Source organism: Eupeodes corollae, chromosome 3 (genome assembly GCF_945859685.1).
Source record: "Eupeodes corollae chromosome 3, idEupCoro1.1, whole genome shotgun sequence".
Taxonomy (NCBI): domain Eukaryota; kingdom Metazoa; phylum Arthropoda; class Insecta; order Diptera; family Syrphidae; genus Eupeodes; species Eupeodes corollae.
The window spans coordinates 51,608,082-51,624,252 of NC_079149.1; the positions used below are offsets into that span (position 1 = coordinate 51,608,082).

Sequence of the window (16,171 nt, forward strand, 5' to 3'; positions counted from 1 at the left end):
CCCTACGCAACTAAGTTCCATCTTGAGTGAAAATTAAACGTCTCAACTTTTTTAAATCTACTAAAATATTAAATTGCTTTTGTGCTTCCAGACATTTGGTTGCACGAATAAGATTGGAATTAGTACCCATACAACAAAAGGTCTGATCTTCAGTAAAAATACAGACTTTTATAATAGTAAAGCAAGACAATTTTTCGAAAAAAGTATCACTTTTCTTCTAAAAATTTGTTTGTCTATTTTTTTGTAAATCATTAATTTTAATACAATATCAAATATCTATCGAAACTACACTTCAATTGAATTTTCAATTTGCGTTTAGTTTTTGAGCAATTTTTAAAAAATCACCAATGTGATCATTTTTTAGAAATATATGAAGAAAAACAAATTAGATATTAAAATCATTTTCATACATTTCATTATAACTAAAAAATTCAGTTTAAAAATTTCAATAAAAAACCGACATCAAAAACATAAAGTTTCGTTTGATTCATCAAACTTAATATAATCTTTCATAACACAACTAATTTATAAGAAAAGTAATAAATCTTCTTCGAATCAAATATAATCAAACAAATTAATAAACAAAAACAAAAAAAACTTCTTAAAAAAAATATTCTCTCAATAAAAGTTAGGTTTTCTTTTGCAAAGCACCCTTTGACCTTCATCGATATAACCTTTCCTTCCTTACTAACCTATTTTATTTAATCAAATTCACCTATAAACAATTTCTAATAACTTTTATACTTGTGTATAAATAAATGCATAAATTATATAATAGACGGGACGATGTGTCTATGTTTGTGTGTGTGTGTGAAACCAATAAATTGGTAAAACTTTTAAACAAAACTTTCATTTGGGTTGTCGAAAAGTTTCAAGATTCAAACCCACTACATAGGACTTCTTCTTTTTTTTCTATTTTGCATGACTTTGAACCTTTTTTTGTGCAGATTAGATGAATATACATATATATATATGTAAATAAGAGTTATGGAATGTAGAGTATATCATATTTGACGTTAATATACACACCAGATCAAATGATTTATACTTATAAGAAGTTTAAAAAAAGAAAAATATTAGCTACTGAAGAAAAAAACATAGAGCTTGTAAGGAGTAGAAGCAAAAAGAGTGTGACACATGTAATAATTGTTAACTACAGAAGAAGATTTTTGGATTTCTTAAGGAAAAAAAAATCTTTATTTCTACAAGCGTTGTAAATCATAACGGTTTCAAAAAATTTCAAATGTCAAATTAAGGATCTGATTAAACTTCTTCTGGTGATCGCGGTCAGTTCATAAAATAGTTAGTATAGGATACTCACTACTCAGGTCTATACGTCCTTAATTGTCTGGGTGTGCGTGCGAACTTCTTGACGTTAACTTTTTATGTTTGCCTTATCTCAAGAACGATCAGAGATATTGACTTAAAATATATTTTGTTTCACAGATCATAGAATACAAATATTTACACCAAAAGATGAAGATTTTTCCAACAAAAAATTTTACATAACAATAATTTTCTGCATCAAAGAAAAACATTTTTGATATCTGGGCCCTAATTCATCCTTTTTCACTTTAAAACTTTTACTTTTGAAAATTAAATTTTCCAAAGACTATTGAACTGAAAATGTTTACTCTTTTCAAAATACGTTCCATAAAACTCAAATTTGCAAAGTGCAAAGTCTCTTGTGAAAAGTTTTGATATTTTGCAAGACATTTGTTCTTTTTGTTTTTCAAACAATAATCTTTGCAAATTATGTTAAGAATTAAGAAAAGCTTTTCAGTAATAAGAGTAAATAAAAGTTAACAAGACAATGGACACATGCTTTTTGTGTTGTCTAAAGATGAAAACAAACTACAATTTAATAGCAAAAGGAATATGTGTTTAAGACCTTTGGAACAACCAACTTTTTATTATTTTTTTCAACTGATCGACTCAAATTGCGTTACGAAGTTGTATTTAATGGTGAAAAACTTTTTACCTTTTCGTTTTTTAAATAAAGTCTGAGAAATTAAAAAGTGAAAACACTTTTTGTTTTGCAAATTTAGTAAAACACTGCACTTTCATTTTGCAGGATGCTATTTTTTGCAAAGTTGCAAAGCCAAAAGTTAAGTGTTTGGTGAAATAGGGCCATGGTAAAATTCAAAAATATTTAACTTATGCAACATTTTTTTTGATAAAATATGATAATGTTATGGGTATATTTAGTACGCAACATTTTTTTGATAAAATTTGATAATATTATGGGTATATTTAGTAAGAATTAAACACTTTCAAAAAATACTAAATACACTTTCTTACACTTTCAAAAAATAAAAATTGGTAAAAATTGGTTTTCGATTAAAAATATCGGAAACATGAAAAAATATACAAATCAAACCTTGTGCAAAACTTTGTTTTTAACTTTTCTTAAAGTTTTAATAAAAATAAAATTCACCACTCTTTTTATAAAACACAAAAATCTACAAAAACACATAGAATTGATAAGATTTTTTTTATTTTTGTTCATTTTACATGTTTAAAAAATACAAACAAATTAAAATGATAAAAAACAGGGCTTAATCAAACGACTCGTAGTGTGAAGGATAGATTTTTTCCCTCGGTATACATTCATATAATTTGTATGCATAACTCAAGCAAGTTTATATTTTTTTTTTCTCTTCATCTTCAACCAACCCTATAAGACGTTTCTCTCTTTTGTCGTTTTATGCAGTTAGACAACGTCTTAGTCGACGACCCCAATCCTTACACTACAGGCACCGATGATGACGAAGATGATGACAATAGCGATGAAGATGAAGAAATCAAAACTATTCCGGCTATTCTGGAAGACTATGACGATGGTGATATCGTTGACGGCAGCGGTCTATACGATGATGATGAAGACGATGAGGACATGGGTGATAGTGCTTACGACAGCGGCTTCGAGGACGTATCATTAGAGTCTAAGAAGAAAAGGTATGTGGGTGTTTTTCTTCTTACAGTCATTTTGCCTATAAAGAAGAATGAACTGAAGGTCACAAATATGGCACATTGACTTAGTACCTATAGTAATATAACTCTCTTTTTATGTGTCTCTCTAGGGTAACTCGTTCGATATCGTCATCATCAAATGGAATTCCAATCTATGAGGATTCGTATGCCTTGAAGAGAAACCGCACTGGGGGCCCTGACGATGAACGTATTGAAAAACACTTACTGGCCAACAAAAGTCCCACACCCACTTTGCGGTACGATTGGAGTGAAAAATCGTAATAAACAATATTTAACAATTTACTATACTATGTATAATGCTAGAGGTCCATTGTCCTTAGTCTCGTAGTTAGTATGTGTAGTTTAAATGAATGTTGCAAGCGATTGGTTATTTAGTTTTGAGAACTTATGGGAAATTCAACTCATGTTTGTTTTTATTTGTTTTTGTTTTTTTTTTTTGGTTTTGTGCGTTGCAATTTAATTTCAGACCGAGATCAACCACAACAACCACAACAGAGGCTACTACTTCGGTAATTGAGAGGCGTGGAAGGTATAAGAGTGCTTCAAGCAATATGCTTCGGTCGCTAAATACCCCCAGACAGAGAGTACAGCGTCAGCAGCATAGGAATCGACGTTTGCTGTTGCGTCCGTTGCTTAAAAGTGGTAAAATTTTAATGTAGTACATTATGTGTGTTTAATGATACAGAGATGTTATGTTTGAAATGTGTGTGTTCTTTGAATTTGAATAGGAGGACCTGAGGCATTGACCGCACTTCCTATGCCACATCCGATTGCAGTGCATTATCATTTGAACAATACAATTTCGGGAAAACATGTTTTACATCCAAGTAAGTGTTTTAATCTAATGATACAAAATTTAAATTAAATTGAATAGTTAACTTAGCTTAAATAGTGATTAATTTTCACATCCCTTAAGAAAATATTTCATAGAAAATGTCATCCTAGGGATATCCTTTGATCTTTAAATCTAGTCCACGTAAGCACTGTATAACCGGCGGGGACTATCAATTTTTAGGAATAATTTGTATGGAACTTTTAAAATACTTTAATTAATATGAATTTGACTTAAATATTTTTTGTTTTTTGCTTTTAATTAGTGATTTTACAAAATGATGTAACTTATTGAAATTTCAAAAATTATTTTGTTGTTAAGGAATTCTTGTTTTGAAATATTTTTAATTTTTTGTTTATTTAAAAAAAAAACAACGATACTGAAGTGTATCCTTTCCCAAAATTGTATTTAAAAGTTTTTTTTTGAGAATATAATCCAGAACAAATTTCTCTCACATCATTTTTCTGTCTAAATATTTACAGAAGCAACTGATACTTCTCCATCACTGAAAACAGTACTCGAACACAGGAATGATTGAGAGTTGTAAACTACTTTAAGCCCTAGTTCTAAACGATCTGTTTTACCACCCAATTTATTTATTTAAACTGATACATCTGGGAAGAAATGCTCTATTTGGCCAAGGCAATGTAGCTGACGCATTTAAACTTTATGAACTAAAGATTCGTCCAATAAGACGTTTCATTTTCACTATCATTGCCATTGCCATCTTTTGAAATTTGACAAGTAAAAGCAAAACTATTAGTTCAAATTTACGTTGCCAATTTAAACAAACAAAATAACAGTTTCAAAAGTTAATTGCAAAAATTGCGAATATTTTGCATTCACTGCTCGCAAAATTAAAGCGCTTTTGGTTGGTTTTAAAGCACGTTCTCAGCTTTCAATAGGTAAATTATTTAATAATAACTGATAACATTTTCGCTATAACCTCTGTAACCCTTGTTTGTCGTTTTCTGGTCTTAAGTGTTTAAAAGTTCAGTAAACAAAAGAACTTGAGATGTCCTATCAACAGGAACGTCGATACTTCGCTGATTGGATCCTCGAAATGTATCAAAATGATCTGGAGATTTTGTAAAAAACAATCGCTTCAGGAATGAGGCCCATTTTCACCTAGAGGCAGAAGCAGAACAGTGTAAATTTGACCTAAGAAAATCCAAGACTACTTTCTCAAAAACTTCATCCTTAACGTGTGGCTGTTGTTTATGGTTTTTGGGATGTTAATGGAGAATCAAAAATTCTAAAATAACGCAACCGAGTTATGATTATTGACTTAATATGGCCTGAATTGGATAGTATTGATTTCAAGAAGACAACTAAGCAAACGCATTTTTTTTAAGAAAAAATGACTTTGTGATTTAAAACCTTTACCGCCAATTCCAATTATAATCTCTTAGACTCGGTTTATTAAAAACATAAAACTCGGTTGAGTTCCAACTCATTTATTTATCAAATTCAAAAGTGTTTTAATTACGATTTAGTTCTCAGTTTGAGACAGAATTTCTATTTATTAGACCCTCGAATTGAGAGGTCTAATATATTAGAACTCGGCTTAGCAATGATTTTACTTCTCCCAAAGACCTGGTTTGTAGATTAAATTTATTTTTGAAACACATTTTAGATGACAGGAGCATAAAATGTGGAATGATAATACATTTTAGAATGTTGGAATATCAATTATAGGTATTTAAAGTAGAAAGAAAGCGATTATTATTGACGTTTTTCAAATTTCGGATATATCCGTTAAGACATTATGATTCATTTTTTTTAGCTAAGAACATCACTACCATTAATTAAAAATACTATTTTAACGACAATCTTTTCAAAAAACTTAAGTTTTCAACTCTTACTGATAATGTTGCAATTTTCATAATAATAATAATTTTCTGGATAAATCTGCTAAACACATAATTTCTTGAAAAGTTTTTACTATCCTTTTTAGTATCCTTTTCATAAAAATTGCATGCCTCATATAGACTCTAAAGATTGCATAACTTTCAAATCTGAATGTGTTTTTGTAATTTCTGTAATTAGAATTTGTAATTTGAATTCGTGGAAAAAATTTAACTGAAACAAATTGGTTTCTACACCTTTTTTCAATTGAATGATATAAAAAAACCTATAACACAATTTATATTTCGAAGAAAGGTAAAAAAGTCAGGGTGCTTAAAAAATATCAAAAAACACGGTAGAACTTAGTTCCATTTAACCGAGATGTAGAATTAATAAAACTTACAAATTATTTTAAACCGATTTCTACAGATATAATTAGATGAAGCAATGCTTAGTTTATAAATATTTTAAAAATAATGTGCCATAGATCAACCGAGAATAACTAGATCGATTTTTCAATTCATTATTTAACTTTGTCAAACTGTCCAATAGACTTTCTTAAAGCCATGCTTATGTAGTCGATGTGTTTTAACTTTCAAAGCTATACATTTACATGAGATAAAATTTCTAATATGCTATTTCGATCGCAAGACTCATCGATTTAACTTCTCTTCACGATCCTTGCATACAAACCTTCACTCTAAAAAGTTTTAGTTTTACGCTTCATTGTTTGCTCATGGTCATCTGAAATCTGAATGCTGTTGAAGTTACATGAGTGCACCATGGCGTATACTTGTTTTTTCTTAAATTATTTTAAACTGTTGCTACCCACGTTAGTGTTAAGGTCAACTTCTACCGGGTTGGCTAGTATATTGTAAAAATAACTACATACTCTGTAAATAAATTACTAGCTATACAAATATTTATTTTGAAACTGACTTATTTTGTATAGAAGAACGGTTAAAAATTGATACAATAGATTTAATTTCTCTGCGGTATTGTCAAACGTTTTTTAAATTCATTTTTTTAATTACTTGCTTTTCAGATCACAATAAGCTCCCGCACGATGGTGATGTTTACATTGGGTCACCTCACCCGTGGGCCAGAACTCTTGGAATGGACAAGGCATTCTCTTTGAATCATGGTGTTTTGACTGTCAAAGAAGGTGGTGTTTACTTTGTCTATGCACAAATTTACTACGACAATCGTTATGATCGCAATGGATTTGTCTTATATCACAATGTTCAACCATTCCTGCAGTGTGCCTTGTTTGTCCCGACAAACACCATCAAGAGTCACACATGCTATACAAGTGGTGTAATTTATTTGGAAAGCAATGATGAATTGCATCTACGTGATATTCATCAGGATCGCGTTGTTATGCTAACAAATGCTAAAAGTTTCTTTGGTGTCATTAAACTAGGTGAAATTTGATTTTGACGATGTTTTCGCGTAGTTGAGAAACTTAACTTATATCACCTACTGAAAGGTCCAGTTTAGATCGTAAAGAACATAGTGGAAAATAATAATCTTATATCCAAGTTCTATTCTGTAACGAACACAAAACAAAATTTAACGAACAAAATATAAAAATTAAGTTTAGTTTGTAAGCTTAAAAATAACCAAATATATGAAAACGAATACAATTTTAAAAAAAAATAATGAAAAGCCATATTTTAATGAGAACATTATATTGTATATTTTATTTTTTAAGTTCTTAACAATTATAAAGTGAAGCTATGTAATTATTTTTTTTTATTTTTAGTTATTGAAAATGCTATGTGTATATATTTATTTTGTAAATATCTCATTTTATATAGAAGCAATAAAAAGAAGCCTATACCTAAGCCTAAACGTTGTTTTTTTTAAACCAATAATTTACAAAAAAAAAACATCAAGTCCATAAATTACAATTGGATGTAAAAGTAAGTTGAAAAAATGATCTATGGTGTGAATAGGTTTAAAATGTGGGGACATTACCAAATATCTTAAATTTATAACAAATGGAACCAAGAATAATTTATACAAATAACCCGTAGAAATAAAGACTGGTTATTGCTCAATAAAAGTAGGACAAATACTTTTAGAAAAAAGTAGCCCGAAACATTTTTTCATTGCTGAACACATGAATTTTTGGAAATTTAATGTATTTTAATGTATTTAATGATGAAGATAATTTATTGTGAGGTGAATAAATTTAATCAGAGTTATTAATGTATTTTTTTAACTTTTATCAAACAAATTTTAATTTATTAAATATATTATAAAAAAAAACAAAAGTTCCTCTTTTAGAAAATGTAGAAAATGCTTAAACATTTTTATAAGTTAAGCTTTTCTAATTTTAATTATTTTCTATGATCAAAACAGTTATGAAAAAGTCAATAGGTCAGTAGCATAGTAAAAAAAGACAGTAAGAGAGTATTTAAGACAATAATTCAGTAATTAAGTTGCTTAGTAAATAAATCAGTAGATCTGTAAATAAGTAAATCAGTAGGTCAGTAGATCAGTAAACATGAAAATCAGTAAATTAGTAAATCATTATTTCATCAAATCAGTAAATCAGTTAAGCAGTAAAACAGTAAATCAATAAATCAATTATTCAGAAAATTAATAAAACAGTTAATCAGTTAATCAGTAAATTAGCAAATTAGTAAATCAATAAATCAGTAAATTATTAATCGGCAAATCAGAAAACCAGTAAATCAGTAAAATAGTAAATTATTAAATCATTAATTCATTGGTTAAGACATTAAGTTAGAAAGCCTCGAAAACAACTATATACCAGTTTTTTTTATCCCAACACTGTTTGAAAATACCTGCACCTTATTGAATAAAAATATAGATCTTTGCTTCTTATTTATACATTATTTTAAAATAAGAGGTTTTATTTTGATAATTTATAAAAAAACTAGTATTGAATAAAAACAATGGATGTTTTTTGTATGTTTAAAGAATGATGCACTAAAAAAGACAAACCATATCATTGAAATGGCCGACACAGCTACTGTTGTAGCACAATGTTCTTTCAATGAAATTGAAATGACCCATTTACAATTTTACTGCTGTATATCTCCCTTTACTTCATGAATTCAATCTTTAAGGCCTTTAATCAATTTGGGAGCATAAACTTATATTTAAGTCCAGATGAAAAATTCTGTATTCACTAAATCACGAAATCCTATTGGTCCTTAGCTAACTGGTCGAAGAATAATTCTAGTCAGTGCTTTTTCAAATAAACAGTTTAGTTGCTCAATCCTTAAAATGACTCATACACAGGGTGATTGAGATTTGTAGGTCACAAGGTCATAATACTCCACGAACTGTTAATCAGTAAGATACAATGGTAATTCCAGCTCAAAACCGCAACAAGCATTTAAACTTTGAGGATAAAGATGCTTTTCAAAAATAATTCTTGGATTTTTAAAATCGACAGTATTACAGATCTTCCGCCATATCTTCCAAAGTAATAATGGGCCTCATCACTTTTAGCCATGACTTAGTTTTTATTTGTCAAATGTAGAAATCAAATCGTTTAAAAGGTGACAGATATCCAAATAGTCAATTATTTTTATATATATTTAATATTTTACTAGCTACTTTGAACCAATTCGACATGCCAATAATAAATGCAAATGTAGCACCAGTCTTAGAGGAGCCAATAATTATTTCATAACCATAAAATTTGAGAGCTAAAAAGGCCAATATTTTAGTCATTCTATTGAAAGCTGTATTATTAGATAAAAGCGTGTTCAAAAAAATACCAGATGCAAAATTAAAAATCAAAATGTTGACAAATCCATACGTTTCCTTAGATCTTGATGCATCGCTTATAAATTAACTTTATTTTAAAACTTTAAGGTATTAGATCTTTTAATATTTATTTAAGAAAAAAAGACATCGAAGAATTAATTTATTATTTTTGTATTATTCTTATCATATCATATCATTATATAATATTTTTTTTATGAATCCTAAACATCTTCTTTAATACCTTTCTAAGTATTTATTCAAGTTTAATGATTCCATATCAAATAACTAAGGTACATATAATAAGGTGTTTCTAAGGAAAAGAGTTAATTCCCCAAAAATATGTCAAATATCATTTATTATAAAAGTAAACATTACAAAATTTCCATGAAGATTGAATACATTTTCAAAAAATAAAACAAATTAATGAGTAGGAGCAAAATTAAGGATGTTTTATTATAAAAGTATACTCTCAGGATAACACAAATATGTTTGTGTAGTACCTAAGCTGGGTGTGCGAAAGAGAGTAGGTGTAATTAATTACAAAACTCACTGAACCATCAGCAAGACTGATCTTCAGAGTAGTTAAATTACAAAGGATTTTGATTTAAATTTGTTTACAACAAGACAATAACACATTCCCAAGAAATGAATCTAGAATATAATTAAAATAAAACCACAAACAAACGTTTGATGATTTGTATTTATTAAACAAAATGAATCAAACGATATTAATTGAGAATTATATACCAAACATCATTAACAGAAACATCCTTATTTTTATTTGAATAAAATTAGCCTAACATTTTAAAAACCAATTAAAAAACACAATGTATAAATTAATTTTAAATATAAATAAAATAGAATCAATTGATGTGCAATTGCAGACTTCCTTTTGCAGCCCAGGCTCTCTTACCATTTACAATAAAAATATATTATCATAAATTTACTCCTCAAAGAACCTGCCAATATTTTTCCACGAAAAATTCCTCAAACCCATAAAACAATTGGAATCGTACAATTCTATCTTTGCTATCTATCAAAGTATTGACAAAACCTAATACCGGAATTCCATCAACTTAATTGAAAGTAGAATACATCTCTTGATATGACTTTTCTTCATTTATTTAACAGCTCAGAAGTTAAACATTCAAAGTCACATTTTTCTATGGTTTTTCCTTTTTGTTGTTGTTGGGTATATTTCTATCTTTTGCTATAAAATCTTGTGCGCACGAATCAGTTAACCATCTACATATATGCATGTTTGTAGGTACCTAACCTAAGGAACATCATATTCTCACGTCCTTATTCACATTCATTAAGTTTAGCTTCGCAAAGCCGGAGCCACAACCATTTTGAGCAAGAATTCTTTTCAAACTCTTACCTCTCAAAAACTTATATAGAATATTCACTCACAAAAAACTCCTTTTTTTGTATTAAGGACATACGTGCAAATTCCATTCAAGTACCCAACTTTTATCGAGCTGACAATGTTCTAATAGGGAAGAAAGCTTTTTTCTTCGCGATATTTGATATCTCGGGAAAGTCTATAGATGAGAGAGCGATGGAGAGTACGATTCGGCGCAAAATAATTTTTGCATTATTTTGTTTATTTCTTGAAATTTTTATCCTAAACCGTTTAAATCGGAATGAAATATACATTCATTTCTAAAGAGATAGATTGTGGATGTGTGTGTTAGTTCCACCTGTTACGCCTTTTGTCCACAGAAGTTAAATCTTTAATCTTTAAGGATATACATTTTAGGATATGGATGAAGGCTGAAATGAAATGACAGAAGTAACAATCCAATAAAGGATTTCAATTAATTTCTTACAATAAGCGCAAATACACACCAAAATCCTTCCTATCTAAATATCTGATTAAATTAAATTATGTACCTACTCGAATTGCAAACATTATTATATACATATATATATATCATACCTTTGTATATCCGGTAATATTTTCGGAGGTGGTGAAAGATATTTTTCATCTTCTTAAATTGTATATATTCCAAATGGCTTTTTATCGACAAAAAAAAAGAAGGAGTTTGCGAAGAAAAAAGGACATCTCATTTTACTTATAACTCGACTTAACCATGGAATCCCGGTCTTGTCAGAGATTACACCGCTGGCATCAGTTGATGTAATTCCTGGAATCCAAAAAATAAATGACAGCTCATGAATATAAGAAAAAGCAACGATAAAGACTTTCTTCATACAAACGAAAAGTCAAAGCAGAACAATCTTCAGATAAGATTTGAATATACGCAAGATTATGCTTCAGGAGACGAAACAAAGATTCGTGGAAATTTATGAAATTTTATATCCCTTTGCCTTTTACCCATACTCATCATATTATAATCTTAAATAACATGCATCTGTTAGATATCTATGTTCATCTATATAATGTATATAAAACGGTAAAAGTTTATTATTTCTATGCAGATTCTTTGTATAAATTTGATAACAATATATATTATAACTTTTTGCCTTGAAGGGAATATATGCAAAGTAAAGTTGTGATAAAATGTGCAACGGAAACGATAAAATAAATGCGTCACCCATTCTAAGAATGTTCATAATAATGGCAGAGTCGATTCGATTCTACTACCTCTTGGCATATTTCTAAACTAAAGTGAAGGTGTAATATCGAATGACGCCAATACGACAAGATTCATTATCCATTATATTAAAAAATACATGCACATACAAAAAAAAAACTTGTCGGGACACTGTGGCGTATACGTAACTTAATTTTAATGGCTAAGCTCTCTCAGCTAGTACTTAAAACTTTATACCTAGTTTCTTTAAAATGTATAAAATGGATTATGTTGCGTGGCACAGTAATTAAAGTTTGTCTAAGATATTTTTTAGAAGACTTTATTTTAATGATTTTCAAAGAATAGACAGGGTTTTATATTTTAGTCTATTAGACTTAAGATTTGCTGTTTTAGTCGAAAATCTATCAGGTTTTTTTCAAGTATTTTCATAGAAGCATATTGCTATATATTTTGATGAAATTAATTGAGATGGGAAAGTAAAATAATACAAGTAACAATGAAATCAAAAGTTAGAATGGATTTTTAAAATATTTGGCAAAGTATGCTTACAAAAGAAAGTAGTAGTGTTCTTCTGGAAAGGAAGAGAGACAAACACTCGTCCACACGTAAGATATTGAATTGAAAATCTACTCTTCAACAAAGATGGAAGGAAAAAAGCGCAATGAGGATCAATATGCATTTTTCTCATATTTTTGTTTATGAATAATAAAACCAAGATCTGTAGACAAGTCTTTCAAAAGACCAAATTTGGCATAATCAGAATATTTCTTGAACCGATATGAGGTTAAAATAAATTTTATTTTGCTCCTGCTTGATTTGTTATAGACTTATAGATTACAACAAAAATAACAAACATTTTTTATAAGTAAAAACAAAATTTAAAAAGTATATTTACCGACTCGAGCATATTAGGAAAAATTGAAAGTCTAAAAACATAAACAAAAAAAGAGGCTGAGTTGCGACCCACACTGATAACTTCCCATTCCATCTGTCAATTTGTCTTGCTTAAAAGGTTTTTAGGTTTTCGTGTTGGGTTAAAAAAGTTGTAAGTTGAGTTATTCTTAAACATTTTTAAATTACCAAAAATATTTTTCATATAAAGAAATAGTCATATAAAGAAATAGTCTAGTTTGAAAATCTAGTTTTGTAAATTAAATTTTTAGTTAAATCAAATTTTAACCAATTTAAGTAGCATTTCTCAGGTTTATTTTTTGTCATGGAAAAACGCACAGTTGGATTTTTATACAAAAAACTATTAAATATCGAAAACGATATTTTTTTCTGAAATAAAAAAGCCTGAAGAAGAAAGTTTTAATTTTTGAAAAGCTATTTGAGTCGAAAATCAATTTTTACAAACTTTTGTTAAATTTTCTATCAACTTTTTATTTTTTGTAAAAAAAACTTTCAATTAGATTTTTCTCAAAAAGTTTCAGATTTATAAAAACAATATTTCTCATAAGTTAAAATTAGTTGGAAGCAATAATCTCAAATGTTTGAAAAGATATTTTAGTCGAAATTAAATTTTTACCAATTATGAGTAATGTTTTTATTTAAAAAAAAACTGTCAATTCGGTTTTTCTCAAAATGTTACCAATTGTTAAAAGCGTTATTTTTCGTTGCCCACAATTATTTTAAAAATAAAATCATTTATATTTGTAAACTATTCGAGGTGTCAAATATTTTTTTTCAGGTTTTTTAACTTCCCATAGCAAGTTATTGCAATGGGTCCGATTTGTCAAATTGAAAATTTTGACATTTCTCGACGTTTCAAGGTCCCGAAACTCGAAATAAAAGATTTTTAGAAAGATGTCTGTGCGTGCGTGTTCGTTGTTCATAGCTCAAGAACCAGAAGAGATATCGATTTCAAATAAATTTTGTTATACAGACATTATGGCAGAAAGATGCAGAAAGGGCCCTTAAGAAAATTGCATGGGTGGTTAACCCTAAATATCTTACGAACCAAAAACGCTAGAGATTTGAATTAAATTTCATATAATATATTGTAACGTGATATCAAAGAAACATATTTTTTGAAAAAAGTCCATTCAACGGTTTTTTTTATAAATCAAAAAAACTGAAAAAAAAATTTGGCGCCTCCAAAATTGTACGACTAAAATATGATTTCATCTCCAAAACAATTTTGTGCAACTAAGAATAATGTTTTTGACATCTGATGATTTTTTTTATAAAAAATAAAAATATAAAAAAAATTACTTAAAGTTGGTAAAAATTGAATATCGATTCAAATATCTTTTCAAAAGCTTGAAATTAAGGCTTCAAACTTATTTTATCTTGAGAAAAATCGAATTGACAGTTTTTTTCCAAAAAATAAAAACCTTTAAAAAAATTAATAAAAGTTGGTAAAAATTGATTTTCGACTCGAATATCTTTTCAAAACTTTGAGATATTGGCTTCAATTACATTAGGAATAATTTTGAAAAAAATCGAACTCACAGTTTTTCTTACAAAAAATTAAAAACCGAACAAAATTAACAAAAGTTGGTAAAAAATGATTTTCGACTCAAATATCTTTTCAAAAATTTGAGATAATAGCTTCTAATTAATTTGTACTAATAAAAAATATTGTGTTCAAAATTAAGACAAATTTTTACAAAAAATAAAAACCTAAAAAAAATGTATAAAAGTTTATAAAAAATTGATTTCGATATCTTTTCAAAAATTGTAGATATTGGCTTTAATCTACTTTTATCTTTAAAAATATGTTGTTGTTAACATTCAGTAAAATTTTGAAAAAAATCAAATGGACAGTTTTTGTACAAAAAATTAAAAACCTAAAAAAAATTTAACAAAAGTTGATAAAAATTGATTTTCGACTCAAATATCTGTTCAAAAATTTTAAATATTGGCTTCAAAGTAATTTTATCTTAAAAGAAATATTGTTTTTAACATTCGATAAAATTTTGAAAAAATCGAATGGACAGTTTTTTACAAAAAAATAAACTCTAAAAAAAAACAATACTAAAATTTTGTAAAAATTTACTTTCGACTCAAATAGCTTTTCAAAAATTAAAAATATTTTCTTCAAACTTATTTTATTTCATAGAAAATATTGTTTTCGATATTCAGTAATTTGTATATAAAAATCCAACAGTCAGTTTTTTCATAAAAAAATAAAATCTACAAAAAATAGTACGCAAATTTGGTAAAAATTGATACGAGTACATATAGACAAACTTTTAAGCAAGACAAATCGACAGACGGGATGGGAAGTCATCAGTATGAGTCGCATCCCAGCCTCTTTTTTTTAAATTGCTATGTTAAAAATAAACCTACGCAATTTTTTTGAGACTCATTTCAGCATCTTATTATTATATTTATAATACAATTTATTTGATTATCTGTATAACAAAATTTGTTTGAATTCGATCGATATTTCTATTGGTTCTTGAGCTATGGACGACGAAAAAACTTCGCGAACGCACGGACGTACGAACGTACTTACACACCTACGCACAGACATCTATCTTAAAATCTTTTATTTCGACTCTAGGGACCTTAAAACGTCGAGAAATGTTAACATTTTCAATTCGACAAATCTGACCGATTAAAATAACTTCCTATGGGAACTAAATAGTACTAAAAATTGGAAAAATTCATTTCGGCTAAAATATCTTGAGGAAGATGCTGCCTTTTAAATTATTCCACCTTATCCATAATATTGTTTAAAAAGGTTAAAGTTCTACAAAAAGCAAGGGACAACTGTTACTTTTCAAAATTCAACGATACTCTTTTAACAGTGCATTGAAACTGTTCAACAATTCACTAGCAAGTATGTTAAACATTTGGAAATCAGAGTCCCTTAGACTATAGCCCCCCCTTATACAAAAATCAGGATGGTTCCAGTGGTACGGTAAATGGATTTGAATTACCGAGCTCTGATTAGTGATCAATGAATTGGAAGAGGGATGCATTTGTGCCAAACAAACAGTGAAAAAATAAAAATTTCGCAAGAAAAATGCTTACTTATTAACTCCACCTGTTAATGAAGTTCTGGAGTTTCCTTTTAATTGTAGCTGATATTTTCCAGGTGCTACAATCGTATAACAATAACAACGACATTTGAGCGAAACAGTCGTTGCTTTGTCCTTAAGCTAACAGAGTTGTTCCTCCAAACATTAGACAAGATCCCGAACATAGCCTTAGATTTTCCGATACGGGCAGCGAT

At 28.3% G+C, this 16,171-nt stretch overlaps 1 protein-coding gene across 2 annotated transcripts in view; it reads left to right on the plus strand.

Annotated features, from left to right (window-relative positions):
- LOC129951767 (protein eiger) overlaps positions 1-7,415 on the plus strand; it is a 37,057-nt gene extending 29,642 nt beyond the window's left edge. Inside the window, exons 3-7 of one of the 2 annotated variants that reach the window (XM_056064088.1) lie at positions 2,714-2,958; positions 3,084-3,251; positions 3,461-3,636; positions 3,723-3,821; positions 6,720-7,415. In XM_056064088.1, the coding sequence (XP_055920063.1) occupies positions 2,714-2,958; positions 3,084-3,251; positions 3,461-3,636; positions 3,723-3,821; positions 6,720-7,108 (1,077 nt within the window). In that variant the 3' untranslated portion in view covers positions 7,109-7,415. The remainder of the gene's footprint in view (positions 1-2,713; positions 2,959-3,083; positions 3,252-3,460; positions 3,637-3,722; positions 3,822-6,719) is intronic. The other variant, XM_056064089.1, reaches the window with a different exon arrangement.
- The last annotated feature ends 8,756 nt before the right edge of the window (positions 7,416-16,171 follow it).